Source organism: Leptopilina heterotoma, unplaced genomic scaffold, assembly GCF_015476425.1.
Source record: "Leptopilina heterotoma isolate Lh14 unplaced genomic scaffold, ASM1547642v1 Lhet_251, whole genome shotgun sequence".
NCBI classification, from domain to species: Eukaryota; Metazoa; Arthropoda; class Insecta; order Hymenoptera; family Figitidae; genus Leptopilina; species Leptopilina heterotoma.
The window spans coordinates 369455-384412 of NW_025110965.1; the positions used below are offsets into that span (position 1 = coordinate 369455).

A 14958-nucleotide genomic window follows, 5' to 3' on the forward strand; every position below is an offset into this window, starting at 1 on the left:
AAATTATTTGAAAACATTAATAACTTCTTTTTTAAATTAATACTTAATTAAACTTTTTCAAAAAAATTATAATTCTTTAAAATTGACAGTTAAAAATAAAAAAATTCAAAATTTCGAATATTTTAATATGAATCCTTTTCAAGGTTATTCAATTATTTAAATACAAAATAAATAATTTATTGAATAACTGAATGTTTCTTAAATTTAAATTCTTATAAAAAATTTTACCAAATTAAAATGCCATAAATGTACCTTTAATGGGCCGATCTTCGTCACATCACTGGCAATTGAATTTTCCCATTAAAGATTGATCAACTTTGATAATAACGTGCCGTTATTGGTCCAAGCTACGCCCTCATACTGGCAATTATAATTTGCCTTTAAAGATACAAAATTTTTGCCATTAAAGTGCCACTAATGAGTCATTAATGGGTTGATCTTCGCCACATCACTGTCAATTGTCTTTTGACATTAAAGATTGATCAACTTTGCCGTGAATGTGCCTTTATTGGGCCAAGCTACGCCCCAATACTGGCAATTATAATTTGTCATCAAAGATACAAAATGTTTGCCATTAAAGTGCCATTAATGGGCCGATCTTCGTGACATCACTGGCAATTGAATTTTGCCATTAAAGATTGATCATCTTTGCCAATATTGTGCCGTTATTGAGCCAAGCTTCTCCCCAATACTGATAATTATAATTTGCCATGAACGATACAAATTTTTTGCCATTAAAGTGCCAATAATGAGCCATTACTGGGCCGATGGTCGGCACATCACTGGCAATTGCTTTTTGCCATTAAAGATTGATCAACTTTGCCATGAATGTGCCATTATTGGGCCGAGAGCTGGCCTAGTCTTAAAAAATTAGAAATTCTGACCATCGGCGCCATCATTGGCCCAGTAATGGGACGTTTTGAACACCAATAATGGTTGATTAGGTTAAGAAGCAGGATTCTTTTCTTAGTCGCTGTGGTCGACATCTCTATTCACACATTTTTATAACACAGGGTCAATATTTATTTAAATCATTAAAAAAAGTCGAAGTAAATAAAAAAATTTACACTCTAAATCTTAATCAAACCCCAACGTTTTGCTTTTGATTAATTTTTTCCAAGATACAGCCACAGAATGGCAGATTTTTTCAGTGAAAATAGCGTTTTTTGCTTTATTAGTCGCTAAAAATTAAAAAAATTTAAATGTAAACAAAAGAAAATCGTTGGGGTCGGGCAAAATTATTCTTCTAACCAAATCCACTTCAATTTTTGACTTCCGATAATGTGTTAATTAATTATGATGTTCACCGCAAATCATGTTTTTTAGAAAGCGTCTTCGAAAATGCTTTGCCAGCGGCATAATTCTTAATATTTTCAAACAAAAATTTTACAATGTCCTCTTCAAATAGAAAATAACAATATGCAAAAAAAATTAACATATAAACTTTTACCGTTTCTTCCATAAAAATTCACAAAAAAAAATACTTTTTTCACCCGTTAGACCTTACTCCCTCCTTAAATAATTTTGATAAAATAAACAATGTACGAAATTTAAATCAAATATTAACAATATTCGATTATATTAAAAAAAATTAATTAATTATAATTATTATTATTAATTTATTTATTATTAATTATAATAATTATTTATATATTCGAAAACTGTAATTTAATTTATTAAAAAATGTAGAATCTAAGTCACAACTTTTCCAAATTGAAAAAATTGTTAAAAAATTATATATGAAAATTATGATGAAAGAAATTTAGTTTTTGTTTATATATTTTACCTGCGTTTAATATCTTTTTTACTTAAATAGACTGTTTTGTGAGTGTAATTAAACAGATGTATATGGAGCAAAATTCCTCAACTGCCCAGGTCAAAAAATCTATGTTGTTGAATTTTCCCGAAACTTTGGCAAAATGTTATTATTTAATTTAGGTGTCATTCACATATTACGTGATAGATATTTTAGGTATTTTAGATCCCCTCTCCTCCCCTGCGTGATACTTTTTCTATAGTTTAGTATAGAAAATTTGTTACAGCGTGATTCTTTGCCTACCCCCTCCCACCCCTAAATGTATCACGTAATATGTCAATAACCTTAGAAATATATTGAAATTAAGAATTTCACCTTCAATTGAGCTGCCGGATCAAAGAAGGGCACATAAACTCGCCGCGCTGAAAAACGTTGGCCCCTGGACACTTAAAATTAATCTTTTGATTTAAATTGTTTATTATGCATACACCGAAAAAAAAATATTCTTAATTTTAGAATATATACTAAAATAGGTGCCCAGGATATTCCCCACTCAAATTAAGTGGTATATATTCTTACTATTAGGATATATTCTTATTGTAAGAATATTTCCCACTTAATTTGAGTGGGGAATATCCTGGGCACCTATTTTAGTATATATTCTAAAATTAAGAATATTTTTTTTTCGGTGTATGCTTATAGAAAATTTGATTGCGCATATTTTTTTCTTATAAATTTTTTTTCTATCTATTACCGTTTTCGAAATAATAAAGAAAAACCATTTTTTTGAAACCATGAAATTTAATTAAATTTTTCACTTCAACTCGCGATATTTCAGTAAATTTTGCATATTTTCCAATGTCACAAAAACTAAATTACTCGTTGAAATATCCTGAGAATGATTAAAGAAGAAAAAAATTGTTTTAATTAAAAATAAAATTGTTATTAATTTTTTTCTAAACAATTGCAAAAATCGTGAAGTGCAATTTTCAAGAGCTTCGTTTAACGGGCGAATTTTAAGCAGCAACAAACTTCCAGTGAGAAAGTTGTTTACTGCAGTCCAAAGAAGTTTTTTGGAAAGTTATATTGCAATTGAACAATTAGTAACAAATTAGGCTGTTTTTGGCACTCGCTCCGAGTTAACTCTGGGTTAATAGTGATTGGTTGATCCAACAGAATGTTTATGATTGGATAATCGTTAACTCAGGAGTAACTCTGAGTGACTGCCGAAAACAGCCTTAGTGAACGTTTAAAGTTGCGCGAGCGGCTGAACGGAAGGTTTGTTTTGATTTACTTAACCTCTAAAGGCGAAACAACATTGTGATATATTCAGTCGAGCTTCTTTTAATAAACGGGCGTCACACGTTCAGCCGCGCGTGCAACTTTAAACATTCACAAATTTGTTACTAATTATTCAATTGTAATATAACTTTCCAGAAAACTTCTTTGGACTGCAATAAACAACTTTCTCACTCGATGTTTGTTGCTGCTAAAATTCAACACATATATTTTATTAAATTCAATAATATTTTATATCTACACTTCTATTAATAATAGTAACATTTTGGCAAAGTTTCAAGAAAATTAATATTTTGACCTGGGAGGGCATCTATCCGTATTTTTACCCTATGTTATGTAATATAATAAACAATAAAAACTCACCTTTTATTTAATTTTATCAATTTAATTCCTTCACTCACACAATGACTTACACAAAATATACACTTTTTCACCAACGCTGTGTGTTTGATGAAAAATCAAAATGACTGACTGAAAAATCAAAATTACTATGTTCCACGTTGCGCGCGCATCTTGTCATGGCATTTCAACCAATCGCGACCGTCATCATTGTATTTCAACCAATCGCGACCGTCATCATGAAATTTTCAACCAATCACGACCGTCACCATCTAAACCCAGCAAGAAAAATTAATTATTTTTCTACTAAGGATTCCTCTTAAATTTTGAAATTATATTGCTACCCTTGCTTTAACAATAGACCCGAAGGCTTATTGTTGTATGAGATTATAATTTTATGACTTAAAAAGTTTACAATTTAAAAAATACACTTCTCTTCGTGTGAAAGAGAAATATTCGTCCTTCAACTTAATGACGGTTAGGCCATAAATACAACCTAAAGCAATCCTTTTGCAGGTTAATTTTTCCCAGTACAATTTTAATTTGTGATATAAAAAACAATTTTTATTGAATATTTTGAAGGAAATAAAAGATTTTCTTAATTAGTTTAAATTGAGAGGTAAAGAATTTTTACTAAAAACATAACAAGCACAACCTATAAAATTTTTCTTCGTACACTGAAAAAAATCTCGATGGTATTATTAACTATGACCCTATAGTTAATCTTAATCTACACTGAGAGAAGAAACGCACAAAATCTGTACTGTGACAAACACCGGCCATGTAAAATGGGTGTCAGCGCCCGTTCTTAAGGTTTATTCAGTTGGTGTCGTTCATAGTACGTATACTGTACTCTGAAGTACGTATACCGTACTCTAAAGCACGGCGGCGGTGCGAATAGTACGGCATTTGTCGCACAGTGCATTGCTGCTGCGCTCAACTTGGTGTACAGATGCTGAACTTCTCCATTTCAGAATCTGTGCGTTTCTTCTCTCAGTGTAGTAAAAGTAATAAAGATTCCTAATCATTATGGTTAGGATCGCTAGGTTGATTCCACAAATTCAAGCCTGGCAAAAACAACCCTGCAAATCCTAGTCAAATTGACTAGGATTTTAGTAATTTTGCCTATTTCCATAATGCGCACGCGTCTGCTTCTGTTCTGACAGTGTTTACCTATATCTTTCGCGTCATTTATCGTGATTTCGTAAAACGATTTTTTATCATTACTCGCGTCTATTTTTTGTACATAAAATGGAGTTCTTACATACGTCAAAATTGCTGGTTTCTCTGAACCTCTGGAAACAGTGGCGGATCCAGCCTTCATTCCAGGGGGGGGTCATGAAAAAAAAAATATATATATATGAAAAATATAATATGGTATAATATAATTTATCACTTTCTTAGTAACAAAAATAACATTCAATTTAATTTAATTAATTTAATCAATATAATTAATTAATAATTAATTAATTAAATTTAATTTAATTACATTTATTTTTATTATTAAGAATATTATTATCTTTAATAAGATTGTCATAAAAATTATATGATGAAATCTAGTTTCCTTTTTTTTCTTGCAAATCGATCGATGACTTCATTTTCATCAAAATACAATCTGGTGGTGGATATTCAATAGTGCTAATCCAGTCAGACGCTCTTCTCCCATAGATGTCCGAAGATATGTTTTCAGTCGACGTAATGTTGAAATTTGGGGTTTTGGGTTGAAATTATTTGGGGTACCGTTTGAGGAATTTTACTTCCATTTTCCAATTCTCTTTGCCACTTAGTTACCCAAAGTTTATATTCCTGAACTACGGTAGATTCATGAACTCGATCTAAAAGCTCATTATAAAACCTAGTGACCTTACGTACAATATCTATATCATTCTCATTATAGGTTGATTTTGGCAAAAATACATTTAAGTTAAATAGATCTAGCACTTCAGGAGAAAGTCTTTCTTGTAGATCATTTATGATGTGGTCCAAAAGGGGTATGTATATAGACCTGCGGTAATATTCTTCAGCAGATTGTGCTGGTAGATTATTAGGCCGATGTATTTGTCTTGCAGTTATGCGAGGAGATCTCAGCTCTACGTCCAACTGTTCAGCAATTTCTTTAGCTTCAGAAAACAATTGTTGGAAAACGACTGCAGCATTTTCTCTTTTTTGCTGTAGTATACTTATTGTATCTGTTATTGCATCCATAGCAGTTTTCAAATCTACTAAAGCTGTCTGGAGTAAACGACTGAGTGATACAGTTGTCCCTAAAAATGAAACATAGTTACTGTTAAACAAACAGTTAAAAAATTTCAATATAAAAAAATAAATATTATATATAAAATATATAGTTTACCTAAAATATCATTTAAACTGACAGATGATATAATAAAATCACAACTTCGTAGAGCTTGCAGTAGACAATGAGCATCACTAGAAGTTTTTCTGTCATTCCACACTGTAATTCGTTGCAGGGCGTTACAAATTTTTACTAAATTGTCGCCTTGAAATTGCAAGTGCCCATCATGTCTTTCAACCCAACGAGTTTCGCAAATACCCTTCATTGCATTGCCTACTTCCTCAATAAATACTTCATGACGTTTAGCCGAAGCATTTGCAAAAGCAACAACTTTTCTCATCGTAGCAGAAGTATTACGGCACGAGACGACTTTTACGGAATTACCCAAAGAATTGTTTAAAACGTGATTATTACATGGCGAACGTTTAGCATGTTTAGCTTTTTTTCGCAATTCGTGAACTGCTCCTTTTATTTCAGATGCCATGACCGCACAACTGTCAGTACAAATTCCTACACACCAATTTAAATCTATATTAAATTTGTAGCATAGGTCTGTTACAATTGTGGCTAAAGCTTCGCTAGTCAATCGACGCTCTTGTTCACTATCTGATATCACGACATCTCCCTTTTTGTAACGAAGCATCTCGTACGCATTGCAAAAAGTTATAAATTCCTCTTTGATACTGCCATTATGAAAATATCTGAATGAAAGACTCAGTTGCAACAATAAATTTGTTTTTGAAGAATTTTTAATCTTATACATTTCTATATGGGCAATTCTACGTGAGATTTCAGTCGACCTCTTAAAATCGACCAAAAATTTTTTTTTTATTCTGTATTGGAAAAAAACAGAAACGTATTTTTTTATTTTCTTTGGAGGCCAAATTTTAGAGTTATGATTTTTCAAAATTTTCGTATTTTAAATGTAGATATGTTTTCAATCTCAAATAAGTAAAAAAATATTGCTTCTTTTCATTTTTTCATAAGAAAAAAGTTTTGTTTCTGTCTCTAATTTTAAATAATAATAACAAAAATTTTTTTCCATTTTTTATTCAAAACATAAAGAAATTTATGAACAAATTAATTTTTTTTCAGTTTTGGTATGACAAATTTATTATTTTTTTTATAAAAACATACTTTAAATGCTAAGAAGGTTTTGCCAAAAATTTCAGAGTTGGCCGGACAAGTTTGATATGTTTAAATAAATAATTAAAGCTGCCCGTGCAAATAATTTTTTTTAGAATTTATTATCCAAATAGTCTAGAGCCTACAAAAATTAACGGATTTTAATGTTCTTGTTCTTAAATTAAAGGGAATAAAATTCTTAAAACATTCCTAGAAGCCGATTCTAAAATTTTCATTGTTTATAATTTTTTTTTTATTACATGTTGAGAAATTAGAATATTTTTGGAAAAAATCATTTTTTTGCATTACTCATGATCAAAATCAAATTAAAATCAATTACTACACAACAGGTATTAGTGTATAATGCAATTTATTTAAATTGTTATAAACAATGTTAATTAACAAAAAGTACTTTTGTACTTACAAAGAGTACTTTAGTACTCTTCATGAAAATTTTTTCTTTTTTTCAAACAAATTTAAATTTATGTTTATTTCTGTAACTTACTATAATTTTGGTAAAAATAATTCTAGAGTTAACAATTATCATTGTTATTAACAATTACATGAACAATAATAATCAAAAGAAACTTTAATATTGCTCATATAATTGTTTACAACAATGATAACTTCTATAAGATTAAAAATTGTTCAAAAAAAAATGTATTGTTGCAAAAATTGATTTAAAAATGTTCAGGAACTTACGAGAGATCCTGCGAAGGAACTTGGCATAGGAACCTGTATGTGTTCCTTCACAGGAATTTTCAATAGGGTGTGTTGCGTTTTGTAACTAATAGGCGTTCCATAACCTAAACTGCATACAAGTCTCGATTCCCTTACAAATGCGCCATTGTTGCACAAATAACTTTTGTAATCAAATTAAAGAATTTTTTCAAGGACCGTTATAAAAATTTAGTTTCGGTTTAGTTTTTGAGTTGAAAGGAAACTAAATTAACAAACTAAACTAATAAAAGTGAATTTTGTTTCATGTCAACTGAAAACTGAATTAATAAATTGAATTTAGATTCGTGTCGACTCGAAACTAAATTTAAAAAAATTAATTTAATAATACAAACCTGGATTTATTTCAATCTAGATCCAAAATAAATGTGTAAGAAAGTGACTTACCTAATTTAAATAAAAAACTCACACCAAACAACAAGAAAAATATATTGAAGTCTTTATACTATAAATGTAAGACTTCAATAAAATAATGAAGTAGAAAATGTAAACCCGATTTCCGAGTAGGGAGACTGGGGTTAAAAGTTAAGCTGACAAAACTGTTAAATTGTATTAATTTTTGAACGAAAATATTTAGAGCGTTAAAACTTTGACTACCGAAGTGTATTATCACTCTAAATAAATATCCCTATTTATATGCCATTCTGCCAATTCTAAAGAACTTTTCGCATGGATTTGCAATAATGTGCAATAGGCTAAAAGAAAATAATTCTAACCTCTTAAAACATTGAAATGAAATATTTTTGACCATCTCATATATTTTTAGCTTAAGAATGATGAAAAAAATAATATCTCGTTTAATAATTTAATTTTAAATGGTTACAATAAAGGTGGGGTCTCCCCTTAAATATATCGTTTTTTGTAGTTATTTTTCGGCTGACATTAAATGTTTAGGGATCGTTCATATATTACGTCACACCCTTAGGGGGGAGGGGTCTGTTGAAAGTGTGATGTTTTGTGATGTAGGGGGGTGGGGGTTTTTGCTTTAATGTGACATCACAAGATTGCTTTATTATATAATTTTTTGTTTTCATATTTACGCACTTTTTTCCAGAAAAATAATGGCACACTCACAACTAGTCTATTCTTAACCCAGCGAGTATGTGGGGGGAAACTGTTACACCGACTATGTGGTGGGCATGACATGCCCAAAATGTAAAATTGCTTATAAATGTTACATATAGCTATATTAAGTTAATTTCTGGTATTATATTATAAAAAGGCATGTAATAAAATATATTTCCTTAATTATTTATTTATTTATAAAGATAAAATCAACTCTTTGTCATAAGATTTATCATATGATTAAATAAAACAATGAAAACTTAAAACTTTTATAAAATCAAATTTGCACTTTTATAAAGGCAGGACTTTAAATATTAGTGAATGAGGAGCATAATACTGCTTTTTAGAATATATCTCAATTCAGTTATCATTAATTTAGTAGAAATTAGGAAAAAGAAATTCGCCAAAAATATACAAAATTGACGTTTACGTCCAAGTAATTTAAAATATAATTTACATAACACTATCACCATACCATCATCTTCTCTTATGAACCCATAACTTCAGCTACTCGAAGTTTCAAAACGTTACAGTGGAAATTTTAGGATTTAAAAGGATTTAAGTAAATGTGGGGCATGACATGCCCAACCACATACTCGCCGGGTTAAATGTTAATTTTTATAAAAACAATTTATAATACAAATAAATGAAAATTTATCACTATTAATAACAAATTTGTTTTTTAATATTTTCTTGGGGGGGGGGGGGGTTAGAGTATGTGATGTCACATTGAGGGGGTTAATTTTTTTGTGATGGCATGTGACATGGGGGAGGCGGGGCTAAAGAAAAGTCAAAATTCGCGTGACGTAATTTGTGAATGATCCCTTAAGCTTTTCAGACTTCAGTTTAGAGTCAACACTGATCTAAATTAATTTTGTTAATTTAGTTTCGTTTCAGCAACAGTCCCTGAATTTTTCTTAAAAATAATTCAATCACTGGAAATATTGAACGCATTAAAATTCTTATTAAATATAAAAAATATGGTAAAAAAGCTTTCGGTAAACAACATGGTTTTCGAGAAACCCATAGTGTTCCCTGCGGATAAAATTAAATAATAATTAATAATGATAATTATTTTAAATTCTTAGCCAGATCAGATGACTCTACAATTGTCATAAAATTATTATACATATTATAGTATTACTATTATTATATAATAATCTGTAAAATTGCAAAAATATCTTGTGAAAGTGGCAGCTATCAAAAAAATTATTTTTAAATTGTGAAATCTTTCGCTTGAACTTATATTCCAAGAACCAAGAAATGAAATTTTGGCTTGAGATCTCCATAATACGTCTGATAAAGGCGATTTATTATTCAGATAAGAGTGTTCAACATTTTGGCATCTGTTTTTAAGTACTCGTAGAGAAAGTAAAATATACAAAATTTGACGTTGATACCCGTACAGAATCCAATGATGTTCATTTACAGGCACTAAGTTTTCCAAAATTATTCCAAAATATCTGACAAAATTTAGCATTTCTAATGCCAACATTTTGGATTTGTGTTCCATGTACATATATCTCCCTGGGTTCATTCAAGCTTATTTTGCACATTCTGCAAAAATAATCTGTAATAAATGATACTGTAAAACCTAATATACCGTTTAAACCCAAATTGTCCCCTAAGATCAATACTAAGTGGAATTTTACTCAAATTTTAGTATCATTTATGTTTACTAAAATCCCTTCTTTACTACGAAAATTCAACTTTTCAATTAAATGATTAAATGTCTTATCATTTCCACATTTAATCTAATTAGATAAATAGATAAGACTTAAAAAAGAGTAACATTTAAATATGAAACTAATTGTGGAGGAAGGCAGACAATTAATGCATAAACAATACCGAATTTATTTGTGCCAGCATGGCTACCCACTTTAGATGCTATAAAAAAGGCTATTTTTGATAAATTTTTTTCAAGTTTAAATTGTAAATAATTACATTTGAGGTTTTGCACATAAATAAATACATCCTCGAAATGTAAGAAAAAAACTATTTCAATTTTTTTAAATATATTTTTTTTTATTTAAAAATAATTATTGAAAAATTTTCAAAAAAGTGTTACGTTGATGAAATTTTTGGCATGGATGTTCAAAAACAAAAAATTAAAACGGTTTTAGATTCAGGAGGTTCATAGCTATAGCGCATATCAAGGGATTTTAAAAATTTTGATTTTAAAAATGTTTTTATAGCCCAAAATGGTGAAAAAAAACATTTTTTTACATGTTTTTCGAAAAATGGCCACCATTTTGTCAATTTTGCAAAAAACAAAAATCGTATGATATGCGCTATAGCGACTTTTTTTTAATATTAATATCAAGAAACTATAATAGGTGGAACTAATATGAGGGGCTGATAATAAAAGTGGTTTTAAAAAACTTTTGGAACAAAAGTGGGATAAGTGACTTGAGAGTAAAAACGGGTTAAAATGATTTTATAATTTATGGATAAATTAATTATAATTAATGATCAAAACATATTTTAAATAGTAAAGAAATAATTATTTTATTATAATTAATATGTTTTGATCATTAATTATAATAAATTTATCCATAAATTACAAAATCATTTTAACCCGTTTTTGCTCCTCAGTCACTTATCCCACATTTACTCCCAATGGTTTATCAATGGTTACTATCAGGTCCTCATATCATATAGTCAAATGTTTAAATATTTATTTAATCGTTTTTTCCAAATGTAAGTCGATTATTTTATTATACTAAAACATTTCTTTTTATATCAGCCAAAATTTGCATGTATGCCGAAGCGGATATTATATTTTGGTATTCAATATTGCACTGTTCCGATCTACGCTAGAAATTTTTTTTTCTTTTTCAAAATAGCGCAAATTTCAAATGTTATTTTGATTTACAATTTATGGGTCAAAAATAAAACCTGTTTCACACCTAGACAAACTCTCGTATCCATTTAAAAAATAATAATTTGATTAATATCTTCCAATTTTTTTTCTCGTATTTTTGGACATATCAAATAAGTGGAAGCTATAAAATTGTGTTTATTGGATTTTTGTTGACAAAAACGATGTGCTCCAAAAATTGATCATAATTTTTTTGAATCCATCTCAATACAATACTGTCTTTGAATAAAAGTTGCGTATTTAAGTTACTTTTCGAACGGTATTTATACTTTATTTACAATTTCGTTTACCCATTTACAATTTATGGGTCAAAAATAAAACCTGTTTCACACCTAGACAAACTCTCCTATCCATTTCAAAAATAATAATTTGATTAATGTCTTCCAAATATTTTATTCGTTTATATTAAATAAAAATTGAATTACTAGATTACTAGATTTGTTTGTCCGTGTACATTTTGTATTATTTTATGTAGAATGGTAATATTAGATTAAAAAGAGTAAACCTAAAAGAAAAAGTTAAAAATGCAAAAATTTGGTATACACTAAAGTATTTCTAACATACTAAGTTTTGAAAAGAAAGAATTTCTGAGAAAAATAAAGTTAACATAATTAGATTTGATTACGAGGTTAAATAAGAAATTGAAAAAATCTGACTAATATTCGTCGCTTGGGATAGCATCATTCCTGTTCTGTTAGGCAGTGAAAAACTGCAAATTTAAAGAAAGTCAAAAACATGTCGTTTCTTTTTATTTCTCTAATGAAAGGAACTTCTCTGTTGGTCAAATGGCATGTTTTTCACTACTTAACTGAATTTTCAAGTTTACTGTCCCCAAGCGACGTATTAAAATCATTGGTTATACAAATATAAATAAAAATAGATATAATGTCTAATATTGTAAGCAATATGTAGCGAAATATTCTTTAAAACATTTGTGTCCCTAGTTAACAGCATATGTGGCTATTAAATTTTTAATGATAATTTTTCGATAACTTTTCTGTTAAACTATTGAACAAATTAAGCTAGTTTTTAATGAATAACATAATGAGAGAGAGAGAAAGTTCTCTGATTTAAAATTTTTAATTAAAAAATTAATTATTATAAAACATATTTGCTTTTTTATACAAAAGTGAGGTTAGAAGTAACCATTACAACAAATAATTTAAAAGTGTTTTATAATAATTAATTTTTTAATTATCAAAGTTATTCACAAAAAAATAGTTCAATTTATTTAATATTTTAAGAGAAAAGTGGTACAGAAATTAACATTGAAAATCAAATATTAATATCCTGTTAATGCTTTCAATATTAGACACAATGCTTACCCTACTGAAAATCCTCGTACAAGATCTTGCACATGTTTCTGTACAAGAACTTGCACCATTTCTATCAAAGAAATTGAAACAAGATCTTGAACAAGTTCTTGTGCAACACCTTGTTTAAGAAAAGTATTCCAAGGATTTGGAACAATCAACATACACAAGATCTTGCACAAGAACCTGAACATGTAAACTTTTTTCGTTTTTGAATGAATGTTTTTATCCATTTTTTTGTACAAGATTATGTACAATAATGCGTACTTGTACAAGATCCTGTACAAGTTCATGTGTAAATAAAATTTTATTATCGTTTATTAGTTTTTTATTTATGCAAAAGATCGGGAAATTTTTAATATTGTCTTTAGAGACTCTCTGCATTTACGATCTGAAAGCAACTGCTCATCTGCAAAAGCCATGGAAAACTACTGCGCAGCCTTTAAAGTAATTAATTAATTTGTATATGTACATGATCTTGTACAAAAAATTGTACAGAAACATTTATTCAAAAACGAAAAAAGTTTACATGTACGGGTTCTTATACAAAATCTTGTACATGTTCATTGTTCCAATTGCTAGGGATATTTTTCTTATACAAGATGTAGGGATAGGTATATTTCTTTTAAACTTATGGCTCGGTCACAGCTCGGCTGCCTGCCTGCGCAGGCAGCCGCCACGAGAGTAAGTGAGAGGAAACAAATAATTTGAATTGTCTGACTTTCTCGCTCTTATGTGTTACCATGACGACCTGCAGGTAGGCAGGCAAGCAGCCGAGTTGTGACCGTACTATTATAGTTGCATATGAAATGAATTTAATATAGTGTACGAAACTCACGGCTTCAGTGCTGGTACAAGTTGTTCTTGTCTAATTTTTTTAGTAGTACACGTATTAATTTTCTTTTTTTGTTTTTAGGTAAATGACTTACATGTGGACGAAGGGAATGAAATGTTAGATATGTATTTAAATGACAAAGAACCAACAGGATGGAATGGAACTTATGGAAAATTGAATTCATTCATTAAGAGCGACGAATTCACTCAAAGTGTAAATACTCCTGTCGATAAAAGTTTAGGTGAAATCGTTATGATGATTGTTAAATATTCGTTAACATATTCGTTATCTCAGACAGCTGTTACCAATCTTTTTTCACTTATCAATAACATGTTTGCCTGTCCTATTTTACCGAATTCGAATTACTTAATCAACTGCCTTTTTAATCCGGCTGGTAATGCAACATTTCATGGACTTTGTTCGGAATGTGGGGCATATATTGGAATATTCGACCGAAAATGTAAAATACTAACATGCAGTATCTGTAATGAAGAAATGAATGTAAAATCGTCTTCATATAATGACTTTTTTGTTTTCTTTGATGTTGATTCGCAAATATCGGAATTAGTCAGCTCCAATAGTGAGTATTACACATATGTCATGAATGAAAGAGTTACTGATGTCAACGTAGTTAAAGATATTTATGATGGTAAATTATATAAAGCGTTTTTACAAACATTAGATCCCGAAACAAGACATAAGTATTTAACAGTAACTTTTAACACAGATGGTGCACCTTTGTTCGAAAGCTCCACGTATTCTATTTGGCCACTCTTTCTAGAAGTTAATGAACTACCATTTCACATAAGAACAAAAGACCTTATAGTTGCGGCATTGTGGTTTGGTAGAAATAAACCAAACATGAATGTTTTTTTTGATCCTTTTGTTAAAAAAATGAATAAGTTATCAGAGGAAGGATTATCATGTAAAATCAAGGATGAGGAAATGAATTTAAAAGTTTATGCACTTCTTGCATCAGCTGATTCCGTAGCTCGGGCACCAATGCAAGGTTTAATTCAGTTTAATGGCGAATATGGATGCAACTGGTGTCTTCATCATGGTGTATGGGTTCCAAATCCAAAAAACCCTAAATATGGGAGTCACAAGTATCCATTACTGGAGACACCAGTTGCTGAAAGGAACATGGCAGATACCATTGAACACATGGCTACTGGAACTGAAAACAAACCTTGTTTTGGTTTTAAAAATCCATCTCAATTGATTAATCTTAACAAATTTGACATCATTAAAGGTTTTGACTGTGAATATATGCATATTGTTTCTGGGATAGGTAAACAATTTTCAAATATT

At 29.4% G+C, this 14958-nt stretch overlaps 1 protein-coding gene across 1 annotated transcript; it reads right to left on the bottom strand.

Moving 5' to 3' along the window:
* Nucleotides 1-3170: 3170 nt before the first annotated feature.
* LOC122503255 lies at nucleotides 3171-6333 on the bottom strand. The gene is made up of 3 exons (XM_043613729.1): nucleotides 5748-6333; nucleotides 5135-5658; nucleotides 3171-3245 (listed from the first exon to the last, which is right to left on the bottom strand). Exons 1-3 carry the CDS (start codon nucleotides 6331-6333, stop codon nucleotides 3171-3173), a joined length of 1185 nt encoding a protein of 394 aa, XP_043469664.1.
* Between the last annotated feature and the right edge of the window lie 8625 nt (nucleotides 6334-14958).

Bases quoted from the DNA above. Each gene is read 5' to 3' on its own strand.
- LOC122503255 (XM_043613729.1), bottom strand. From the start codon at position 6,333: ATGCTTCGTTACAAAAAGGGAGATGTCGTGATATCAGATAGTGAACAA. The intron at 5,659-5,747 runs GTAAACTATATA...TTTCATTTTTAG, and splicing joins CAGTTTAAATGATATTTTAG to GGACAACTGTATCACTCAGT. The intron at 3,246-5,134 runs GTACCCCAAATA...GTTGAATTTTAG, and splicing joins GAAGTAAAATTCCTCAAACG to CAGCAACAAACATCGAGTGA.